Source organism: Phocoena phocoena, chromosome 7, assembly GCF_963924675.1.
Source record: "Phocoena phocoena chromosome 7, mPhoPho1.1, whole genome shotgun sequence".
Taxonomy (NCBI): domain Eukaryota; kingdom Metazoa; phylum Chordata; class Mammalia; order Artiodactyla; family Phocoenidae; genus Phocoena; species Phocoena phocoena.
The window spans coordinates 58,236,446-58,252,185 of NC_089225.1; the positions used below are offsets into that span (position 1 = coordinate 58,236,446).

The 15,740-nt window shown below is 52.3% G+C and overlaps 2 protein-coding genes across 2 annotated transcripts; both read left to right on the forward strand.

The window, feature by feature from the left end:
• The first annotated feature begins 3,268 nt into the window (after positions 1 to 3,268).
• On the forward strand, positions 3,269 to 5,647 carry HOXD10 (homeobox D10). The gene is made up of 2 exons (XM_065880745.1): positions 3,269 to 4,013; positions 5,370 to 5,647. The coding sequence occupies exons 1-2, from the start codon at positions 3,269 to 3,271 to the stop codon at positions 5,645 to 5,647; spliced, it is 1,023 nt and encodes a 340-aa protein (XP_065736817.1).
• Positions 5,648 to 9,394: 3,747 nt separating this feature from the next.
• HOXD9 (homeobox D9) lies at positions 9,395 to 11,535 on the forward strand. The gene is made up of 2 exons (XM_065880670.1): positions 9,395 to 10,205; positions 10,553 to 11,535. Exons 1-2 carry the CDS (start codon positions 9,416 to 9,418, stop codon positions 10,792 to 10,794), a joined length of 1,032 nt encoding a protein of 343 aa, XP_065736742.1. The 5' UTR covers positions 9,395 to 9,415; the 3' UTR covers positions 10,795 to 11,535.
• The last annotated feature ends 4,205 nt before the right edge of the window (positions 11,536 to 15,740 follow it).

A 15,740-nucleotide genomic window follows, 5' to 3' on the forward strand; every position in this document is an offset into this window, starting at 1 on the left:
AATACTTGTAAGCAAAATAAAGCCTGGCCTTGAAAGCCTTGCTTTTTCATTCCATTTGCTTTATCTTAGCCTTAGAGTCTTAGGCAAACTTTCCATCCTCCCAGGCTCAGATCATTATCTTGTATTATTTCTGTTTTGCTTGATTTTTATAATAAAATCTCTCTGAAATATTGGCAGTCTCTGGCCTCAAGGAGCTGGTCTGAAGACAGAAATTTGAAAAAGAATAAAAGAGAATTTTGTAATAATAGATCCAAAATTATATCTGATACACATTTTTCTCCTGTGAGTGAAGAAGACCTATTTAAAACCAAATCCAATGTGGGAGTGACTTTTGAGCTTGAAGGCACAGGGAGCTGAAACAAAGTCCCCCCACATTCGGAAGGCAGATCCTGCCTGTCCTGGCTCATGGCAGACCTACCCGTTCGGTGAGGAATCGCTGGGTTTTAGCTTGATGTTTTACTCATGTATAAATAAAGATTATGAAAGGCCATTTGATGGGCATAAAATTCTCGATTAGATTGAACACTCTTGCCTCTCTTGTGTGATAGAGAGAATTGGACAACGGCGTTCCCAGCAGCTCCCTTGGCCAACAAGCAAAGGGAGGACAGTGCTGGGGCGCCAGGCTGGCGTCAGGGTGCCTGCCACGAGCGTGTGCAGCGGGCACTTTGTCCGGCCCTGGGCATGCTTAGCTGTGGCTGAGATCATGATCTCCGCCTTGAGAGAAAGCAAATTTCAGGGTGCTAGTCAGTGGCTGTTAGCTTTGAACAGGACCTTAGCAGACTACAGTCAAAAGTTGGGTTTTTCCCTGCCTTCCTCACTCCCCCACCCCCAGGCTTAAAAACACTCACCCCTGCCGAAGGTAATGTTTAAACCTCCGCTTCATCCGCGGCATCCCGCAGCCAGAGCAGTTAGAGGCGCCAGGCTTTTAACCTGACAATGATGTTGTATTTGAACAGCTGCGTAAAGGTTTAAAAGGTCTGTCTCACTGCCACTGCGGAGTTTTTTAAAAGGGGTTATTGTTTGGGCGAGGGCACTGTGAGGGGACAGCCGAAGCTGTCCCAAGGCCGATAATAATGTCCAACGACTATTTCCACCAGGCCAGGGGAGATTCCTTTTGGGGAGGGGTGGACAAAGAGTTTGTTGGGAAAGGTCTTTGTGAAGGAGCGAGCGGGCTATTATGTCCCCCAGTAGGCTGAGCATCAGGTTCCAAAAAAAAAAAAAAAGTTCTGCTGAGGCAGAAACCCAATTTGCCCACAAGTTCAGTCTCTGGGCCTGACATCCAAGGCCAGCCCATGACAGGACTAGTGTGGGGAGAAGAAAACACGGATGCCTTCCTGGACAGAGAACTGGTTTACGATCAGAGTTTCCAGGGCCCTTTTCCTCTCCCAGATGCAGGAAAGGGGATCCGGGAAGCCGGATCGGCTCCAGCACCCTAGCCGGGGTCCCTCGTCTAGGGCAAGCCTTTGGAAATCAAGGTTAAAGCTCCCTGCTGCTGCCCGGAGGCCACGGCTTCCGAAGGACCGCTCACCGCCTGCAACCAGAGAACAAGGGAGGAAGTTTCTCATAAAACTCTGAGTTTCCATGGTGGTGCTGGTGGTTCTTTTAATGAGGTTGACCACAACCCCAGACGAAATCCTCTTTATAGAACTTTCCCTCACCAAAGGAAACAGAGGACTGAGGTTTCCCCACCTCCTTTTTCCCTCCCTTCCCTTACCCAAGCAGAATCGAATCATGTCAAATACTTTTAGGAATTGTCCAAAACTATAAAACTCAACTTCTGACAAAAGTATAGCTTTTAATATTTGACAATTTGTGTTAAAACAAAAATTGACCTTCTTGGTTAGCAGCGAAGGGGAAAAATCAATAGTATAATTTTCAATAATTCATAAAGCAAACGCCATTTTGCTAAATCTTAACTATTAATCTTATCCTTTACAAAGTGTCAATTGATTTGTTAATAAAATATCTTCCCGTGTGTGGCAACAGCGGGTATAACTCTTTAAAAACCTTCAGAAGCCAGAAAATTACCAAGTAGCCCAAGAATGTAGATGAGAATTTTATTGATCACCCTGATTCTTCTTAATATGTATTAATAAATTCCACAACCTTTTGTGCCTTGCACTTGTCAGAAACCAGTGCTTTTACAAAATCCATAAAAGGAAAACATTTTTCTGTGCAGAAGAACCAAATGACACCTTTGCATCTCTCTCTCTCCTGCTTGGCCCAGTCAGTTTTCTAAAACTTCTGGAGTCTGAGGGCGAGAGTTTCCTCCTTTCCTAGAAAACATTCTTTTCTCTCTTCCTTCCTCTTTGCCCTCTACTATCAGGGCGTGTGGGGAAGGAATCCTCTGTTTAGTTGGTTTAGTTCTTCCGCTGGGAGCCCGGGGGATGCTTTCGCGGATAGCGAACTGCTGGCGAGGGACTGTCTCGGGCTGAAAGCTCCCAGCGGCCCGACCCTCAGAGATTGGGGTGTGGTTCCACGGAGAGCCGAAGGCTCGGGTAGCCCACCGGGGCGCGGAGGCGCCGGGGGATGGGGCGGGTGGGCCGAGTCAGAGGACAGCGCCGGGGCCGGGCCGGTCCTCGGGGTTCCGCGGGGCCGGCCAGCTGCGTGGCCTCTCGGCTCTCGCGGCCCTTCTCGCCGCCGCTCCCCAGGATATCTTGGCCGCGTCTCCGCACCAGAGCTCTTTACTGTGGACCCCTGGGGTGGTATGTCTCAGAGCCTGGGGAATCCAACTCACCTTCCCAGGCTGCCTGGGACAAAATGAACCAGGCTGGGCCCCCAACCCCGCCCTGGCCCTGGCCCTCTCGGGCGCCTTCTGCCTGGGCGTGCGCGTAGAATGCTTCTGTGTGCTGGCGCCACGGCGCCCCGGCTTCCCTCCCTGCGTGTGTCCTCCCGGAGACCCCTCGAGCCGAGCCTTTCCTTCCGCCTGCGGGGCCCAGCGGCTGGAGTGGGGGACGCGAGTGGGGCGGGCGGGCCGAGCGAGCCCCGGGAGGCTGGCGGACGGCGGAGAGTGCTGGGCCGGTTGTTTCCAGCGCGCACTATCGCGGGCGCGTAGTAGATGTCGCTGTTGTCCGTGCTTACGCGGCCGGCTGGCCGGGCTCTGGAGCACGTGACCTGTGAGGAGGCTGCGGCTCAAGGCCATTTTCAAATCTCATTGGCTTGGTTGTCATGTGGTCGGCAGAGGCATCCACAATTACACGGGGAATGTTTTCGTAGAGATGTCAGCCTACAAAGGACACAATCTCTCTTCTTCAAATTCCTCCCCAAAATGTCCTTTCCCAACAGCTCTCCTGCTGCTAATACTTTTTTAGTAGATTCCTTGATCAGTGCCTGCAGGAGTGACAGTTTTTATTCGAGCAGCGCCGGCATGTACATGCCACCACCTAGCGCAGACATGGGGACCTATGGAATGCAAACCTGTGGACTACTCCCGTCTCTGGCCAAAAGAGAAGTGAACCACCAAAATATGGGTATGAATGTGCATCCGTATATACCTCAAGTAGACAGTTGGACAGACCCGAACAGATCTTGTCGAATAGAGCAACCTGTTACACAGCAAGTCCCTACTTGCTCCTTCACCACCAACATTAAGGAAGAATCCAATTGCTGCATGTATTCTGATAAGCGCAACAAACTCATTTCTGCTGAGGTCCCTTCGTACCAGAGGCTGGTCCCTGAGTCCTGTCCCGTTGAGAACCCTGAGGTTCCTGTCCCTGGATATTTTAGACTGAGTCAGACCTACGCCACCGGGAAAACCCAAGAGTACAATAACAGTCCCGAAGGCAGCTCCACAGTCATGCTCCAGCTCAACCCTGGCGGCGCGGCCAAGCCGCAGCTCTCGGCCGCCCAGCTGCAGATGGAAAAGAAGATGAACGAGCCCGCAAGTGGCCAGGAGCCCGCCAAAGTCTCCCAGGTGGAGAGCCCCGAGGCCAAGGGCGGCCTTCCAGAAGAGAGGAGCTGCCTGGCTGAGGTCTCCGTGTCCAGTCCCGAAGTACAGGAGAAGGAAAGCAAAGGTATGAGCAGAGTTGCCACCCCAGCGGGGCGCGCAGCCCGGGAACCCGGCAGAGAGAGGGAACGCCTGGGTGCCCAGTGCCGAACCCGGCAGCCTGGGGCCCCGACTGGCAAGTGCCACTCCTCCCCGCTCTTAGAGGGGCAATCTTAGTCCCGAGATGGTTTCCGTTTTTCCCGCGCTGCCCTCACCCTCCTGGCTACTCCTGGCCCCGCGCTGATGGCGCCCCGGCAGAGGAAGGGCTTGCTGGGCTTATTTTTCCTGAGCTAGACCTGAAATGCAACAAAAGAGCGCAAATGAGACCTGCGGCTGGTAAACACGGCCCCAGAACCTCCTTTCTCCTGCTCAGATTTGTAGTCCCAGCCCTGCCTTTCACCCAATGATGATTTTAAGGTGGTCCAAGGCACCGTGTTCGTGTTCAAGTGTATGCACCCCGCATCCTGCGAGCTTGGGGGCGGCAAGGGGAATGAGGTAGCTGGGCCGGTTGGTGCTTGGGCCGAAGAAAGAGCAGGGCTCCTTGCCTCTGTGGAGCTAGGTAACCTTGGCTTTGTCTGGGGAAAGTGCCTCAAGCTTTGCAATCCATTTGCAAAGTGGGCAAAGGCAGAAGGAGGAGAGAATGGAATGTGTGTGGCCCACCCAGCAGGGCCAGCCTGAGGGCTGGGCAGGTCAAAGAGCCAGGGGCTCTGGCTTTTCTGCCCCTGATCCTCTCCCCCAGTGCTCAGAGTTGGGCCACAGCAAGGAGCTACATTTCTGGGAGAATGTTTTTGTGTGGGGGCAAGAAGGCATAAGAATTCAGGAAATTCTTGGGCACACAACGATGCCCAAGCAGGGCGGAGAAGGTGTACTCGGTTATCTTTTGAAAGAGAATTGGTACCTATAAACCTGGCTGCGCGGGGCTCCCTGCCTGCCTAGGAGAAGTGGGAAAGAAGTGGCAGACATGAGGATCTGAGGAAGCAGTGGGGTTTGTAGGCTTGTCAGGCTGTGACTTGCTTGTTCCACTCTAGTCCTGTTGTAAGATGATCACTTAGAATGTTGCTGGTGAGATCCTGAAAGTTTACTATTGTACTAATATTTTGTGCAGGTCAGAAAGGAGAGGGAGAGAGAGAGAGAGAGAGAGAGAGAGGGAACACTGACACAGAGGGCAAGAGTACCCACCCATCGTGTCATTTGGGGTATTTTAACTAATCTGGCATCATTTACAAATCCCTTCCAGGGCCTACTTCGTGTGAGTAATGTGTAATACCAGCATTTCCCAAAGGGCCTGGCTGCCAGAGGGGTCATGGCCAAGGGTACATTTGAACAGACTGAGAGAAAAAAAAATTCTTGATTTTTTTTCTTCTTCTCCCTTTAATTTTGTTAGAGGAAATCAAGTCTGATACTCCAACCAGCAATTGGCTCACTGCAAAGAGTGGCAGAAAGAAGAGGTGCCCTTACACTAAGCACCAAACGCTGGAATTAGAAAAAGAGTTCTTGTTCAATATGTACCTCACCCGCGAGCGCCGCCTAGAGATCAGTAAGAGCGTTAACCTCACCGACAGGCAGGTCAAGATTTGGTTTCAAAACCGCCGAATGAAACTCAAGAAGATGAGCCGAGAGAACCGGATCCGAGAACTGACCGCCAACCTCACCTTCTCTTAGGTCCGAGGCCCGTCAGAGGCCAGGATCGGAGAGGGGGCACCGACTTCCAGGGCCGAGTGCTGGAGGACTGGGAAGGCGGACACAAAACCTTCATTGCTCTTTGTTTTTTTATTTTGTTTTTGTTTTTTATTGTTTCCTGCTAGAATGTGACTTTGGGGTCATTCTGTTCGTGCTGCAAGTGATCTGTAATCCCTATGAGTGTATATATATATATATATATATATATATATATATATATATATATATATATATATAAACTAGCACATGTAATTTATTATTTTTTTCATCGTAATGCAGGGTAACTATTATTGAGAATTTTCGTTTGGGTCTTAACTTATTGGAACTGTAGAGCATCCATCAATCCACTCGTCCATCCAGCAATGTGACTTTTTCATGTTTTTCCTAACACAAAAGGTCTGTGTGTGTGGTTAGTCCATGAGCTCATGGTGTTTTGAGTACATCCAGTACTTAAAAGTACTTTTACATATATATTTTAAAAAGATTAAGAAAACCCACAAGCTTTGGGGGGAGGGACTAAAAAAGCACATTACAATGTATCTTTTTGCAAATGAGTTTAGCAATTGTCCTTGGTGAGATGGAATATTGAGAATTTGCCTTGTAGCCTTTCCCTTGTGGTGCATCTATGGTTTGGTAGAAGTACAACAGCAACCTGTCCTTTCTGTGCATGTTCTGGTCGCATGTATAATGCAATAAACTCTGGAAACGAGTGTACTCCCTCTGCTTTCTGAAATGGAAATATGTTACGGTGGAAATGAAAGACTTTGGTGAGATTGTCTTCCTGTTAAATTGCTTGTTTGGGGCAGTTGACTGGGTGGTAGAGAGCAGGGGAGGGGAAATGGGAGAGAAAAGCTGAAGGGGGTCTTTGGTGCTGAAATTTGGCAGTGGTCAGGGGAGTGATAATCCAGACTGTGTGTACTGTTTTCCTAGCTGGGAAGAAGGAGGGTCCCCTCTCCCCCTCCCCCCATGATAGTAACATAATTGATTTGTCAGTGGGTGTGAGCTTCCCCTCTAGTCTCAGCCTGGTAAGTTAAGCCTGTGCCCAAACCGCATTTTCCTCGCAGCTCCCCACTTGTGTGTCTTCCTCTCTTTGGTTTTGGTTGTGTTATTTTTAATGCTTTCAGTGGAGTCTTGGAGATTTCTGGCTGGTGTGCCATCATCAGGGGCTGGGTTGAAATCTGTCTTGCCCACCTGGAAGCCGCCAGGCCTCCATTACAGGAGCAAGGACAAGCAGCAACTTAGCATTGCCTCGGATCCAATTCAGCCCCCATTTCCCTCACCCTCACCCCACCCCCATCCCCATCCCCATCCCCATCCCCACCCCCACCCCCACCCCCATCCCAAGCGCAAGACAGCCAGGCCAAAGTGAAGTCGAGGATGGGTGAGTTTTCCCATCCCACGTTGCCCTGGTTTCCTTGTGGAAGGATTTTATGCTCAGTCATTACCTTTTGGTGGCCTACAAGAAAAAATTTTTTAAAGGAAGAAAAGGTTTTCCCCAGTTAATCCTCCCCCTATTTAATTAAAAATGCTGGTTGGAGCCATTGTATCTGGGAGGCAAGAAAATATACGAAGGGTGACCGAAAGAGAATTTACAGATAAATATGACTTCCCATGAAGTCCAATGTTCCAGCTACCACCATGGCTCAGAAAACTCCAGCCAGCTTCCACATGTGTGTGTGTGTGTGTGTGTGTGTGTGTATGTGTGTGTGTATAGATAGATAGATAGATAGATCGCAGGATCCTCAGCCCAAGAGGGTCCAGACTTCAGTCTGGCCAGGGAGAAGAGAGGAGAGGCCTTGGGGGGATGATCTGACAGAGAATTCGTTACCCCATGTTGTACTGTGGTTTCAGAGGGTCTCCGATAGATTCAAGCAGCTTCACAAAACACGTCCTTTTCATTTGTCCCCTTTTTTAGGGAGTCTGAGCCTTAAAACCCTCATCCAAGGAGTATTTGGGAGACTCAGTATTTATTCAGAGTTTTAAACTTCCTCCCGAAAACGAAGAGTCTTTCCCAGTTCCAAGACAGAACCCTTTAGGGGAGCCATTTCCTAGGTGGAAGAGGGATGGCTGTGCATCAGTGCCAGGTTGGGAACACTGGAATAGATTTGCCCAGACCTCCATTGGTTAGGCAGAAGAGGAGGGCAATTTTAGCTTCTCAGTTTACCCCCCGCGATGTGGGGAGCACCATTCGTTGTTGACAGGGGGCCATGTCTTGGAGGAACACCCGTGCTACAGGCAAAGGCAGCTCCTCTGGAATAAAATCAGAAAGCCATTGGCAAAGGCAATCGATTAGGCCAGAAATAGCCATTTCCCCCCTTCCTTTCCGGTGCTCGAGGTGGGCTGGGAGCCCTCCAAGGGTGCGCTGGGCAACTTGTAGAGCGAGGAATATATCCTCCACCGCCGGCGGCCCGGCTGCTTTTGTCTCGGCTCCCAGCCGGGCTTCCGAGGCTCTGTACCATGGATTTGGGAGTGACAATGGGCATTTCCCTCAGATTCAAGGCTGCCCAGCCTTACCTTTGGAGGCTTAAAAAAAAAAGAAAGAAAGAAAGAACAGAATTCCTAAGAGAGTAGCCCAAGGACCAAGCCATTTAAAAGACGTATCCGGAATCCACTCAGAGGCCGTTAAGTGGGAACCATGGGAATCGGCCTGGCCCAGGGAGATGCTGGCCTCTTTGAGGCGAGTCGGGGGCAGGGGGCAGCGGGTGGGAGCGGGCCTGCTCTACAATCTGGGTTCTGCCCTATGGCGTGTTCTCTTCCAGGACCTTTCCAGAAGTCCCGAAGAAGTCAAGGCACCCTGGCCGCCACTGTCCGCGCGGTGCCCACTGCCAGCTTGCGGACACTTCCGAGGGCAGACAGAGCCCGGGCGGTGGCCGCCGCCACGCCCAGCCCACGGGCCAGGCCGCCCCAGCTCACCCCTCGGGCCTCGGCGTGTGCTCAGCCTCACGTCGGGGGTGTGTGTGGCTGCGCGCGCGTGTGAGTGTGGTAGGGGGAGGGGGCCCTCCGAGCTGCTCCATCCGTCCGTTTTATTAGGGACACATTAATCTATAATCAAATACACCTCATAAAATTTTTATTGAAAGGCATAATATCATTACAGAGGTCTTCCACCTGTTTTAAACAACACGACAAGCTGTGAGAGAGCGTGTGTGTGGGTATGCGTAGGGAGGGGTGGGTTTGGGTCGGGAGAGAGGCACGGGGAGAAGAACTCCCCTCGGGCGTCAGGGGGGCGGCCTCCGAAGGCCGTCCTGTCTCGGGCCGCACCGGCTCTGCGCTCCCCCCCTCCCCGGGCTACTCTGGGCTCTGCCAAGTGCTGGGTGCGCCCAGGACGCACGGCCGGTAGCTCGGAGCCCAGGCACTGGGGAGGCAGCACCAGCTCGGGACTGCAAGACCGAGTGCGGCCAGAAGTGGGGAACAAATAGTCCCCAGCGCCTCCTCCGGCCGCGATCGGGCGTGTGGTCCCAGCCGCCTCCGGGCTGGCCGAGTCAGGCCGGGCTGAGCCCGGCGCACGGGTCGGGACCCGCGGGCTCTAATTGCCGCGCTTATGTTGATGATTTTTTTTTTTTTTTAAATCACAGCAGCCCCCAGTTTAGCGGACTGATTTACTCCCGGTATTGGTAAATATGATCACGTGGGCCGCGCGACCAATGGTGGAGGCTGCAGCCTGCGAACTAGTCGGCGGCTCGGGCGCCGGCGGGGAGCGGCGCGGCGGCGGGCAGTGTAACCTTGGGTGGGAGCGCACGGCGCCTCAAAATGTCCTCCAGTGGCACCCTCAGCAACTACTACGTGGACTCGCTCATAGGCCATGAGGGCGACGAAGTGTTCGCCGCGCGCTTCGGACCTCCAGGGCCTGGCGCGCAGGGCAGGCCCGCAGGTGTGGCCGACAGCCCGGCCGCCGCCGCCGCCGAGTTTGCCTCGTGTAGTTTCGCCCCCAAATCGGCCGTGTTCTCCGCCTCGTGGTCCGCGGTGCCCACCCAGGCCCCAGCGGCGGCGGCGATGAGCGGCCTCTACCACCCATACGTGCCCCCGCCGCCCCTGGCCGCCGCCGCCTCCGAGCCCGGCCGCTACATGCGCTCCTGGATGGAGCCGCTGTCCGGCTTCCCGGGCGGTGCGGGCGGTGGCGGAGGCGACGGTGGCCCGGGCCCCGGTCCCAGCCCTGGCCCCAGCGGTCCACCCAACGGGCGCCACTACGGGATTAAGCCTGAAAATGGAGCGGCACCGGCCGCCGCCACCGCCGCCACCACCACCTCCACCTCCACCTCCTCCTCCACTTCCTCGTCTTCCTCCTCCAAACGGACTGAGTGCTCCGCGGCCCGGGAGTCCCAGGGGAGCGGCGGCCCCGAGTTCTCGTGCAACTCGTTCCTACGGGACAAGGCGGCAGCAGTGGCTGGGGGAACCGGGCCTGGGGCGGGGATCGGGTCTGGGTCCGGGGCAGGCGGCTCATCGGAGCCCTCGGCTCGCAGCGACCACCCGAGCCCGGGCTGCCCGCTGAAGGAGGAGGAGAAGCAGCAGCCGCAGCCGCCGCAGCAGCAACTTGACCCAAGTAAGTGCAAAAGAAATTGCCCTCTGATTTATTGCTGAAACCTGTAAGGCTCGAATGTGCAAAACTGATAGTTTTACTAACCTATAAAAACGTCTAGACGCCTACCCTAGCCTAGGCGAGCAACACGCATCCATAAAAAAGCTTCCCATAACCACCTACCCTGGGCGCGCGGTTTGTACGGTAAACAGAGCGCGGGCATTAAGGCTTTTTATGATAATTCCCCCCAAGTTGTGAAAAGCAGCCATCCTTGGTGAAATTAATTTAACGACCTCTCTCCCCCACCCTGCCGTCTCTCCCTGCCTCCCCTCCGCCCCTCACTCCCCTTCTCCAAACACCCCTCTTCATAGACAACCCCGCAGCAAACTGGATCCACGCTCGCTCCACCCGGAAAAAGCGCTGTCCCTACACCAAATACCAGACGCTTGAGCTGGAGAAGGAATTCCTCTTCAACATGTACCTCACCCGGGACCGGCGCTATGAGGTGGCAAGGATTCTGAACCTCACAGAGAGACAGGTCAAAATCTGGTTCCAGAATCGTAGGATGAAAATGAAAAAGATGAGCAAGGAGAAATGCCCCAAAGGAGACTGACCCGGCGCGGCGCCGGTGGGACCGCTCGGCTTTGCAGTGGCAGAGGGTTTTTGTGTGTGTGTGTGTGTGTGTGTGCTTGATTTCCAGAAGTTCTCCAGCGATTCGGACATTTCCCCCCACCCCGGCCTTTTTTTTTTTTTTTTTTTTTTTTTAGGTAGAAGTGACTGTGTGGTTGGTTTCTGTGAGGTATTTGGGGGACTGTATTTGCTCGCTTATGTGTTGGAGAAACCAAGTGGCTTTGGGGTGTTGCCCTATCCCGCTCCCCTGTTTCCTGTCCCTTTGGTTCCTTAGGAAATGCTATATTTTGTGAGTGCACGCCGGCTTGAGGAGCCCTCTCCTGTGTAAATGTCCCCTATGTTTCTGAAAAGTGCTGTAGTTTAGCCCCCAGCGCTGCTCAAGCAGGGGCCAAGCGCACCCCACTTCCGACAGCGAAGGCAGAGCGACGACAATGAGGAAGCCGGCCTAGGCTGAGCCCCGGCCGTGTTGCCCACCGGTTACGGAAGCCCACTTTCCTCAGGGAGCCCGCGGGCCCTCCACTGAGACCTGGAATGAGGCCGAGAGAGGAGCCCAGGGCCTCCGGTGGGTCGGGGGTTTCTTCTCAGGGCACTGGAGGAGCCGCTCTCTCCCCGGGAGGGCTTGGCTCCAGTGGGCGGCCGCGGGTGTAGGCCCTCCCGGCTCCTGTCTGAGGACCAGTTGTAAATGTTACCGCTTCCTACCAATAAATGCTGACCTGATCAAATGGAGCCCAGACGCTGGCCCTGAACATTGTGTGCTTGCTTTCTCCGGCTCTCTGCAAAATGTCACCCTCATGGGACTTTTCCCCCATCCCTGGGAAGGAGACGCTGCTAAAAATCCGGGGCCCTTCCACCTGAGAGGTCTCTCTGATGTGCCTCTGAGTCTCCCTTTGGGTGGGCAGACCCAGCCTTGAGCCCGGCCCCTGGAGGCACTTGGCCGTCCTCCCCTGGCCGCCTAGCCTGCTTCCAGTGCCTCTGCGAACTCTGTGCCCTGGGCCCAGTGTCACCCTTGCAGCAGTGCCAGCGGCCCCACGGGCTCCAGAAGCCAGGCACCCTCTCGCTGGGGCTTTGACATACCGTGCCCCACCTCTCCCTCTGCTCATGGAGTCGCAGCCATCGACACCCCGTCTCCAAACCAGGGAGAGGCCAGTTCTGCACTCTGGGGCAACTCTTCCAGGTCCGCGGGGCTGGCTGGCTGGCTCCGGGAGGGCTGAGCCGGGTAGACCGTGAGCTTCCGCTCCTCCGCACGGGAGCCCCAAAGTGACCTTAGCAGATCAAAATGGTCAAGGCTCTCCTCCGCAGCTATCCCCACCCCGCTGCCCCTCCCCCTACCCAGTTTCTGTGTTGTTAGCCCCCAGCTCGGCCCTCTGAGGGCCGCGTTCAGAGGCTAAAATGAAGGTCATTGTAAGTGAAGGATCGGGCCCAGCCCAGCCTTTGCAGGCCGGAGAGGCAGGCGCCGGGCGGCCTGGGCTGGGCGGAAGGCGGGGGCGATGGCAGAGTTTTGGGGGATCCGGCCGAAAGAGGGGACTTGAAGGAAAAGCAGAGGGGGGCTGGGAGGGAAACCCAAGGCCCAGATCCGGCAGAAGGTGCTGCGTACCCCCGCCCCTGCGGCCAACCCGATACCTTGGGCTCTTTGAAAACAGGAAGAGACAAGGTGTCATAAAGCCATCGAGCCGGCGAGACGTCTGGAGGTAATGAGTTTACGACAAGCCCGGCGCTTCTCTTTGAAACCACCTCATTTTGATGTTTGTGTTTGTGGGAGGAAAGGAAAAATGCAGACAAAACTGGGTCTTAAAATCTGGACAATAAAATGTAAACAGGACTCTGTTGGACTAAGAAGGCAGGGGCTTGGGACCCCCGGATGAGGTGTGAGCACCTAGGGAATAAAAATGGAGGGCGGTAGGAAGGAGGAGACGATATATTTCTGATTTTTAAAATGGGTTGGGTATTAGAAGTAGCCGGTGGGTGGCTCTCAATAATATTTGACTATGGCCGCCTTCTAGCTTGTACTTTAAAAAAGAGAAAAATAGGCCTGTTATTTGGGGGTGGGAGAGTTAGTGATCTTGGGTCATTTACTTAGGCCCAGCCGCATGGTCGGTGGGAAAAGATGCAGTTACTTAAATGACCTTTCACAAAAATATCTGGCCCTCCACTGCAAACCTCGTAGCAGAAATATTGTTGGAAATTATACATATTTGCTTATAGAAAAATTAATCGTTACAGCTGAATTAGAGGAAAGAATTTTTGAAAATGAGAAAAAAAGATTAACCTCTCAGGAAATACCTAAACTGATTGAAGTCTTGGCTTTAAAAAAAAAAAAAACCAAGTGGAATGCTTAGTCAATTCACTTCACTATGTGACTTTTGATATAAATTTAATGTCTCACTTATTGTGCGTAGAAGTTCCAGTGAACACCGCCCAACAGGGCCTTTTCAGACAGCCATTCAGAGATACAGCAAAAAGCTTTTAATTTGACTTCTATCCCCCCTCCATTGTCCAGTGAAATGGGCCTGAAACATTAAAATTACAAAGTTAAAGAAGCAAATATTCACGATTTAATGCTAAGTGTAACGGCTTTAAAAGAAAAAAATTAACAAATGTAACTTCTATAATTTCTTAGTTTTTGAAGTCCCTGGCTCCATTGGGGGAAAAAACAGGCCTGTTGCAGTTGATATTCAGAAAGTTGTGATTTTTAAAAATCTAGCCCATCCTATAATTGTGGGCGATTACAGAATGGGGACTTACTGTGTCTGGCAAAAGAAGGGCTGGAAGCTTTTGAAAAAGACACTACTGGAAGCTCTTGGGAGCCCAAATATCTTTGGCATTCAGGAGCCCCTGTTTGCTGCACTTGACTCGTCGACAAAGGGATGAAGCATTATTAGTGTCAGTGATCCAAGCCCCAGTCAAACTAAAGAACAAGATTGGAAATGGTTTGTGTCGAATAAAGAGAAGTTAAGCTCCGTCGGCCAGAGATGGCATTTGGCCACTAGAGAGCGCCGTTGCTCCACTTTGTGATAGTAAAGCTGGCGTTGCGGCGGAAGGTTTTGATTAAAGATACTCAAAATCTTATTTTAAATTCAAAATTAGGATAAATTTAAGCAAAAAGAAGCAATGTGCACTGTTAAATTCTCCGGAAGGGTTTGTTACTTATAAAATTTTGGCTTAGGATTTCAGAAAATTTGGACTACGGCACAGCTGAAACTATAAAACATTATGGTAAGTCAATGCATTGTATCAGAACAGAAATGTGTAAAAGCATACATCTTTATTTACGAAGTTAATCGCACTCTGTTCCCATTCAGATTATAAACAGAATGCTTGAAGGAAAAAAAAAACCAAAAAACTAAGTGTTTTGTCCCAGGAGGAAATGTTGTGTTATAATGTTTTCTTAATTAGGCCAGAATGCGTAGAAATGAATTCTGTAGTGTTTCTTTTTCGCTCCCCGCCCTCCCGCCCCAGGAATCACAAAGTTCTAGAAGGTGCCTTGTATTATTGAGATCTAGGCTCGTTCTTCTTTTCCCCCCATTCCATTCCAAAACCCACTATCGAGGGTTTAAACACGCACACGCACACACGCCAAACAGTGAAATAAAAAGGCACAATTGCATTCCAAGGCTTTATTGAAAATGATACTCTTTTAATTGGGTACTTGCAAGGTTGGAGTACAAATCGTTAACTGTCAGAATCAGTTCGTTCGCCTTCGGATTTAAAGGAAATTTTACCTGGCGATAACTGGCAGAAAACAACAAGAAACCCTTACCCGTCACCATGCCTCCAACAAAAGCCTCCTTGCACTCCCTGCTAATTTAAAAGTTAAACAAAGCATGCCTTTATTATTTGATTCATTAGAAATCCGTTTACCTTAACCATTTTCAGCTATTCCCTGTAGAAACAATTGAGTCTTAAACGTTATCTTGTTATGCCTTTCCATCTCGACCTTATTTTCTCCATTTGCAAAATATGATATTCAGTCCACTCGGACTGACCTCAGGAGCTCACTCACAAGCTGGGCCACCCCACAAGGAGAGAGGGGTAGTTGAAATCACTCGCCTGCTGCACCTTTGGGAGCCGTCTGGGGGGTTCTAGACGTTCGCATTTGGCGTGAAAAGCCGGGGAGGTGTGTTTTAGCTTTAGCTGGAGCTTCCTCGGTGGGCTCGGGAGTGTTTCTGAGGTCGGTTCCCAAGGCCGGTGGGCCTGCCGCCCTCAACAACAATGGATCATCCCAAGGAAAAGGGTCACCCAAAGAACCCACGAAAAAGGCAGAATAGGCAAAGGAAAACGCACTCAAATGTAGAGACCTATTACATTTATTGGACATGAAAACGGGAGGGGGGAGCGGGAGATGTGGAGAAGAGAAGGTGAACGGTGGTGTAATGCTAAGCGGCTTCAAAGCGAGTTTCTAAAATCAGGAATATTTTGCCGATTCACACTCGATTTCCCCACATGACACGGGACGTTCCTCTTCCTCATCGCTCATAAGCTAGAGCGAGCTTTTTCTTTTTTTTTTCTTTTGGAAAGATCGGTAACTTTTAAAGCTGAGCCCGGCACCCGCTCTCGGCGGTAACTTCACCGGCTTGTTGGATGAACTAGAATCGTCAGAAGACGCGCACCGCCTGCAGCTGCTTGGAACCGGCGCGATCCGAACGCCGGCCCGGAGGCTCCTTGGGCGGACTCGCGGGCGTCGGTCCCCCGTGCTCCGCCCGGGGCCACTGCCTGCCCAGGTCCGCTCCGCGCAGGGGCTGAGACCCGGGAGTCGTGCGTCTCGCCCGGGGAAATACCACCCACCTCAGCGTGAGTCCTCCCTTCCCGCCTTGGAACATTTCTGTCTGCTTTTCTATTTACTCCCTCAGCAATGCTAATGTTCCCCCCCCCCGCCCCGCCACATTCTTCAGCCTCCCCCCTGCGCCTGGTACTGACGTCTATCGAGGGTGA

Coding starts and splice junctions, on each gene's coding strand:
- HOXD10 (XM_065880745.1), top strand. CDS start 3,269: ATGTCCTTTCCCAACAGCTCTCCTGCTGCTAATACTTTTTTAGTAGAT. Junction 4,014..5,369: donor ACAGGAGAAGGAAAGCAAAG/GTATGAGCAGAG, acceptor TAATTTTGTTAG/AGGAAATCAAGTCTGATACT.
- HOXD9 (XM_065880670.1), top strand. CDS start 9,416: ATGTCCTCCAGTGGCACCCTCAGCAACTACTACGTGGACTCGCTCATA. Junction 10,206..10,552: donor GCAGCAGCAACTTGACCCAA/GTAAGTGCAAAA, acceptor CCCTCTTCATAG/ACAACCCCGCAGCAAACTGG.